Below are 7,994 nucleotides of genomic sequence, written 5' to 3' on the forward strand. Positions count from 1 at the left end.
TTATTATATAGTATAAACAAATCAATTCTTTAATATTATGACAATTTTTATCCCCCCCCCCCCATCACAACATAAATAATCCTTGTATCCTGATCTCATTGACACGGGTAGTACTAGTGTGTTACTGATCTCATTCTTAATAAGTATAATAATAAAAAAACAACACAACTCAGTTCATCATAGTAAGTTTATTTTTAATTTAACAATCCATATTGATTACCTACTGGATTGGATAATCTTTTGGAAAATCAGCTAATACACGTCCAACTGTAAAAACAAAAATAATTATTGAAGCAACTTTTATTTTGTGTGTTTCGTGGATTTAAGATTCAAAAGTTGAAGTATATCTAACGGATTCTAATCCAGCATAATACTTAAATTAAGTAACTTAATGATATTTGAGTTAAAAGAGTGCATAGAGAAAATAAAGCATAGTAGAAGGCCATAATTTCAGATTAAAAAATGAAATTAATTAGGTTATTGCAAATATTCCTTTGAATCATTAATATGTTATATAATTTATTTAGTTACTTGTTAGGAATTAGAATAACATCTAACAATTTCAATATTATCTACTCTATGTGTTTTAAATTGCACTCTTTTATCTTTAAATCTCACCAGTAAAGTATTTTAAGCAGATACTTACTTAGGGGATAATAGTATAAAGAATAATTAATGAGACTTGATTTTCCGTCTGAATCTGTAGATTCTGCAGTAGTCACTGCAAATTGGGAATTAGATCTGCAATTTACAAAAATTAATTTATTTCTGAATAAATAATACATTGATTGGTAATTTTCCATTGAGAACAGTTTGGTTGGGTGTTTTGACCAAAGATTATTAGCCTGTTTGGGTGATTGAAACTGGTTTTACCTGGTGACTTTACTATGGACGTTCTTAAAAATTGTGTTTGTTTTTGAATATTTCTACCCCGGATCTACATCACAAGTAGAATTATCTATTTTATGTTTTAATATCAGTAATTCTAGCCATAATACTGAATTTCGAAAACATTATGTTTTTAAAATGTAATAAAAAATTATTTAATAAATAAAAAATAAAAATGATTATAAACCTGCTATGTGTCTATTGGCTATAATACCTACATTGCTTAAAAACCAAAAGTATATGAAAAGTATTGCGAATACTTTAATAAAAAATTTGAGTAGTGTTCGAACTATGATACAATTTGAGTATTTGAATAGTATTTAAATACTTAAAAAATAAATATATTTGCAGAGTATTTACCGAAATACTTTTTAAATTTATTCTTTACAGGTCTGGACTTAGATATATATTTAGATAAGGTTTATTTACCAATATCTGTGATATGGATCATATGTTCGAATATTATGTACAATATTAGTTGTTACTGTAATATCAATATGTTTTTACAGTTAAGTGTTTATTATTTACTATTTATTATGTATTTTTTAAGTGACTTTATTTAAATCAAATACTTAATTAACAAAGTACATGACTAACATGTAATAAGTATTTTCATTTTTTTACGTTTGAACCTATTAGTAGTTATTGTTTATTCACTAAATAATGTTATTTTTTGTGAAATATAAAAAATTAATAGTTTAATAACTCGCTTATAATTTTACCTGTGTTTAAATATTTTGATTAAACGATCTATGCCTGTAGTGAGTGGTTAGCCAAGTCTCAAATAATTGGATAAATATCAGGCTACTTAAAATGAGTTTGAACAATTTTAACGTGCCAGATAAATTGAGCCATGACTATAATATATTTAATTTTTAAATAACCACAATAGGTATGAAAAGTATAAAATATGAAAATAAAAATATTTCACAACTTGAATTTGCTATAAACAAATAAAAAATATTACCTTGTACAATGTACATATAATATAAATAAATAAATATAAATATATTATAATATATTATATTATATTTTTATGTGTAACTTTGTAAATTCAAACATAAAGAAGCACATTTTCAATCATGCCTGTTAAATCTGGACAATCCTAAGCCTGTAAGAGTGAGAAGGAAAAAGTTTTTATGGGGAAACTTCATACGCCATATTAAACATAGGACGGACTCATCACTCATGATACTTTTTCTAAACGGAATTCTTTTAAAACGTTTGATAATTTTATCAAGAAGTTAGTTTTATTGAATAATCGATTTATATTTCCAATTTAAGATTACTAATCATAACCATTAAGCATCATTAAAATTTTAGAATAAATGAAAAATTACATACATCTGTGGTTCAGGAGCGCAATAATATTGTTTTAGGTATTTTCGTTTGCATGGAACTGAACAACATTCATCCACTATCCCTCTTGTTTTTCTGGTTTGTTGACTACCTGAAAATCAATATAAATAATTAGACAAAAATTTAATAAACCTATAATCATAATAAAATATTATATAATTGTTTATTGTATAAGTAAGTAATTCATACATTAAAATTCTTTATTTTACAGTAAATTTTATTATATTGTAATGTAAAGTAGGTAAAATGTATGTTTTAGGTGATTATAAAAAAAAAAAAAAACTATTACAAATTAAGGTTAATTTTCTACCTATGAAAGATGTTTTTTAACTTGCACAAATTTCAAACATGTCAATAATATTATCATACATTTTTTTTAAGTTTTAGTGCCTTTTTAAAATTACTGACACTCTTTACTTCCTTAACTATCCACCATAGTAAAAATAGTCGCTCATGTGGGACCTTTAGTAAATCAATGGGAGTAGTTTGGGTAAAGAGCTGGATAATAATGTGATTATAGCGTAGTATTATAATAGTATGATTAAATAGTAGGTAATATTACTTGTATAATTCTAATATATATTCAAATCATTTTGATACTTAAAATTTGAGATAAAAAAAAATTGAAATTACAATAAAAGATGGACTTTTTAAATCACCCATTAAAATAAATAAATATTTCATTTCTAAAGCCTATAAATAAATCATGTAGGTATATATTAATAAGTAAACAACTTATTTGTCTTCGTACTTATTACTCTGCCCTTTTCAATAAAATAACAAAAAGTATTTCAAAAAAGTTTCTAAAGCTAATTCAATCATTATGAAATTAAACTTCCTGAGCGTCGTATAAAGTACTTGGGTAAAGGTATTCAAATATTTTTTAAAGGGTACTAGAACAAAATATTTTGAACATTCTCTTGAAGTATCTGTATTCAAAATCAAATACTAATTTTCCATTATTTGTTTAAGTTTACTTATACATTTTCCATTTTAGTTTTAATTTTTTTTTAATTGAGTAAAAAAATGAGACTGGATTCAGATTTTATTTTACAGTGAATGATACTCTGTTGAAATCCTAATACTTGAACAAAAGTATCAAGTGTATGTTTTGATAGTTACACCAAATGATATTGTGCAAAATTATCTCTCAAATTAACGTAATACATGAAAATCAGGTTTGTGTAATTAACTATTAGGTTAGAACAATAAAAATTTACTTTTACAATATTACCTCACAATATAATATGAATGTTAAAAAAAGCAATATTTTACAGTTTCGAGTTAATAATAACTAAGATGGGGTTTATAGCCGAGATTCGTCCAATGAATAATACTAGTTATCATTGATAATTATATACTATAGAGTAATTATATTTACCTTTATCTTCATTATAACGCCCATTGCAAATTATTGACATTTCAATAGCCAATTTTCCACCACAGAATTGCACTGGTTTTTCCCAGTAGGTTTTGTTGTTGATAATAGGCAACCCCAAAACTGCATTAGCACAAACTAACATTATTGTAATAAAAAATAAAACCTTCATGATTATCTGAAACATTCAACATATACTGTGGAATATATACCTATTATAAACAAAACAAAAAAATGAATTAAATTGCTTATTCAATAAAAAAAAAAATAATATTAGTATGTATTGCTCTTGTTCATTATTTAATCAATATTTTTAATGAAGATCAATTGATATACTATTATATTATACTCTTAACACAATTTAAATACAGTTCTAAAAATTGATGTATGTAGCAATAGTGGTGTACACAGATATTTTCAATGAGATGGGTTATGTAAATCATTCATGTGTATATTGTATATGTCACATCCACATAGTAAAATCACTTGTTTCATGAAATGGAATATCCAAAATAGTGAAAATCGTCCAGATAGTGAATACATTTGACGAAAACACATTATATGGACATTACCTATATGGCTATATATGTACTTTGTGTTAGTATTATATTTGAATTAAGATTGCTATGTTATTTAGCAATAAATAATTAAATAATATTATATTACTATAATTGTATTTTATTTTATTGTATTGTATTGTATTATATGATATATAATATAATTATTCATTGCTTAATAACATAACAATCTTGTTTTATCTGTAATAATTACACTAAGTATACAATATAGGTATTGTTTATATAATGGGTTAGTTTTACATTAATAAATGCCACGGATAATTTAACTTAAAGAGCAGTTTGTTTATGGCGAATAATAGTAACATACCTTTATCGAGAAGATTCACTGTGTAGACTATATTTGATGGCTCGCTTTATCTGGTAGAAGAGTAACAAATTAGTTGTATAAACACTGTAGCTTAGGTAATTAAATTGTGATGCTTCAAGGTATAGCGCAGAATACGTAATGCGAGCAAGGTATGGCCCTACTTATGTATATCAGGACTCTAGGTAGAGAAGGTGTAGTATAAGTGGGGATTAAATGATCACACTCACGTGACAACGGTCCCTTAGGTGTAGGAGCGCATCAGAGTTCCTATTGTTACCTATTGTTCATTTCTACTGCTGAAATAAAATTCCACGTGTTTATTTAACATATAGGTACTTACGTATACCTACGAATATTAATATCACATAAGTCCACGCCATATAAGATTTTTTTCGGCAGATACCTACCTGGAAGATAATCATATAGAATAGGCACAACGAGTGTAGTGAAATCGATAATAAGTGTAAATTTATAAAAGTCCAATTATTAAGGTTAAGGACGTCGTCTTCGCATTCGCTGTCTCTGTCTTTAAAACGTTGTAAATTGTACACCCCCTGTAATTTGTTTAAATCTGTTATTCGGTAGCCGGTAGGTAGTTAAATGGATAATGCATTAAGCTAAGAATTTAGGGTTTTCACTGATCAAATTATGATTCACCCGTTCAGTATGTCGGCGGCTTAATGTTTTTTTCAACTTACACAATTTGGACCTAAAATTCCTAGATGACTAGATCATTTCGTTACTAAATGTTTGCTATAGACTGGTGTATGGACAAGTCCAGGATCAGTAAATTTCGTATCTGACACTAACTGAAACACAATATTTCTACCCGGAAAGTGGCGAGAGCTGATGATCTCTGTGAAGATACTAACATTGTTTTTTTCTAAAAATCGGAGATTAGTTAGTTAATGCATTCCAGCACTCAGTGGTAATAACTAATTAGTCTCCCTCTCCCAATGCTTTCCGAAAAAATTCGTACTTACATATATTATGGGTGCTATTTACCCGATGACAGGTTAGACAGGTTTTACTCACTATACAGTAAGTTAAAATACTGTTTCATGAATTATATATAAATGGGGTTCTGAAACATTTCACAGTGTAACTCATCTTAGAAAATGTATAAAGTTAAGGTTGGAAAATACTTACATAGCGACCAGTTGTTTCCATAAAGGAACGGGGGCGCACTGGTTTCAACTTGTTTCGCCTCCTAAAGCCCTATACTGTGCTCCGGTTCGTCCTTTGCTTGAATATGGTTCAGTCCTCTGAGGCCCCTCCACTGTTAGTATTCATAAAAAATTCCTCTGCATCGCGGCTTATAGATTTAATATCCCTACTCTCCTTATGACTCCTCTGTTAAACGTGCCCTGAATATTTCCTCACTATAGCTTACCATCGTCGTAAGTAATTATGTAGACAACTAAAATTATAACTAAAACTACAATTACAGTTAAAATTAACTATCAATGAAGCTACTTTATTTTAGTTTTTAACAACTGCTAATTCTAATATTAATTGTTTTTTAACTACAAGTCTACAACTACCACTATCTCTATTAGGTACCACAACTACTATGACATTTGATGATATGCTACTGTTATGTGAAAATCATATTGAAAAAAGCAGATCACTGCTGTTAAGTTCAAAATATATAGATAAGGTTTAAAATTAATTTTAAAATAATAAAAATATATAATTTTTAACCACACTTTTTCCACATAGAATACATAAATAAAATGTCACACTTGACTGTGTTGTCTATTTAGCAGTTATTATCATGTGTAGTTAACTTTAATAATGTTGAATGAATTGACCTATTAGCAAATTTAGGTAACTAAGTATGGTAGTGTGTCTCCTTAAACATTAAATATTTGACTCATAATTGTATAATCTTAAATATTAAAACTAAAATTTTAAAAGGATACAACAATATAGTACATTCATTAATAAGTTCAACGATGAGTTCTTTCTATACCTAAATCATAACTTATAAATCAAATTGCTTTAATAGTAAATGGTGATGATGAGACTAATTACAGATAGATATTTTTTTAATGTATACATATAATATACCTATAAGCAAATATAATGAACAAGTATTTACTTGTTTCTATGCTTAGGAGTATTATTTATTGACTGATTTCATCAACTGGAGAGAATATATGATTTATAAACGCATAATTATTATGTTATTTTATATTCTTGTTATCAAGCATATCAGTTTAAATCTGCCAAAAATTAACATTTATTCTATAGTTGAAACTCAATTAAAAATTACACATTTTTTAAACCATAAAGGGATACTTTTATTGTTATAACTTACATTATACTTATATTAAATGGGATCTAAAAAACATTAAAATCTCAATAAGGAAAATGTCGAAACTCTTAATAATTCATACTAACAAGGAAGAAGAATGTTTTACATTTTATATTTTATATTTATTCATAGTTACAATACTACAACATTGAACATAATACACAATAATAAAATATAGATTTGCAAAACAAACCTTTATCCACTGATTGATTTTATGCAATTAAGTATCCAACCATTGATTTCTTAAGTTTGTTATGGTTTATAGACAAAAAAAGAAAAAAAAATGTGCATTAAAAATTAAATACATATTCATATTACATACTTACATCCATATTTTCAATGTGCCCAGAATATTTTCAATATCTTATTCTATGGATTTGATTTTTTACATTTGTTATTGAAAAATGTTTTAATATTCATCTTAACTTAGTAAATACTTTATAATCGGTACTATTATTTAATAATTCACATTTAATTCAGTAAAATCACAAACTAGACCTCACTTAAGTTTACTTTTTAATTAGTGAAATTATTGAAAACTTGGTATACTTTAAGGCTTTGAGTCTTTGAACGAATATAGTGTTTTACTATTTTTCGTTTGTCATACCATTCTCTGCATAGGTATAAAATATTTTGAAATAATTTCATAAATGGTTTATGTTTTTCTGTAGGAATATTATGAGCTGAATCCCACAACCACCACTAAAAAGCTTGTTAATTGATTCAATTGCTTAAAAGTGTTAGGAGCATATTCATTACATTTTTAACGTTAAATATTATTTTATCAACTTAAAACATGAAAATGATTTTTGGTGCTATTTGAGTCAGTATAAACACACAAAATCAGTGTATAAGGTGATATCTCCAAGAAATATATAATTTAAATCTGAACTACCTACTATAAATTCATTAATCATAAATAACTAATTAGGATAGCCTTTAAGATATCTTTTAATTTGAATACAGATATATTATATAATACATTTTAAATTCAAAGTAATTTTATGCAAAATGTGTAGTTTATATTTTTCTAACTTGAATATGTCAGTTTCAACTAGAATTATTCTACTTCTCAAAAAATAAACAATGTATATAAAATAAGTGAATATAATATTGAATTTGGTGACAGGGATCATTTAAATATAGTTTTAAATTTATTTATGC

General features: G+C 26.2%; 1 protein-coding gene across 1 annotated transcript; it reads right to left on the reverse strand.

Moving 5' to 3' along the window:
- Positions 1-220: 220 nt before the first annotated feature.
- On the reverse strand, positions 221-4,806 carry LOC149061483 (insulin-like growth factor 2). The gene is made up of 5 exons (XM_089215004.1): positions 4,511-4,806; positions 3,629-3,803; positions 2,233-2,338; positions 647-741; positions 221-267 (listed from the first exon to the last, which is right to left on the reverse strand). The coding sequence occupies exons 2-5, from the start codon at positions 3,795-3,797 to the stop codon at positions 221-223; spliced, it is 417 nt and encodes a 138-aa protein (XP_089071130.1). The 5' UTR covers positions 3,798-3,803; positions 4,511-4,806.
- Positions 4,807-7,994: the final 3,188 nt, after the last annotated feature.

This window comes from Diuraphis noxia, unplaced genomic scaffold, assembly GCF_037042655.1.
Source record: "Diuraphis noxia isolate RWA-SAM2 unplaced genomic scaffold, SU_Dnox_SAM2 contig0001, whole genome shotgun sequence".
Classification (NCBI taxonomy): Eukaryota; Metazoa; Arthropoda; class Insecta; order Hemiptera; family Aphididae; genus Diuraphis; species Diuraphis noxia.

Coding starts and splice junctions, on each gene's coding strand:
- LOC149061483 (XM_089215004.1), bottom strand. CDS start 3,797: ATGAAGGTTTTATTTTTTATTACAATAATGTTAGTTTGTGCTAATGCA. Junction 2,339..3,628: donor GCGTTATAATGAAGATAAAG/GTAAATATAATT, acceptor ATTGATTTTCAG/GTAGTCAACAAACCAGAAAA. Junction 268..646: donor TTTATACTATTATCCCCTAA/GTAAGTATCTGC, acceptor TTGTTTTTACAG/TTGGACGTGTATTAGCTGAT.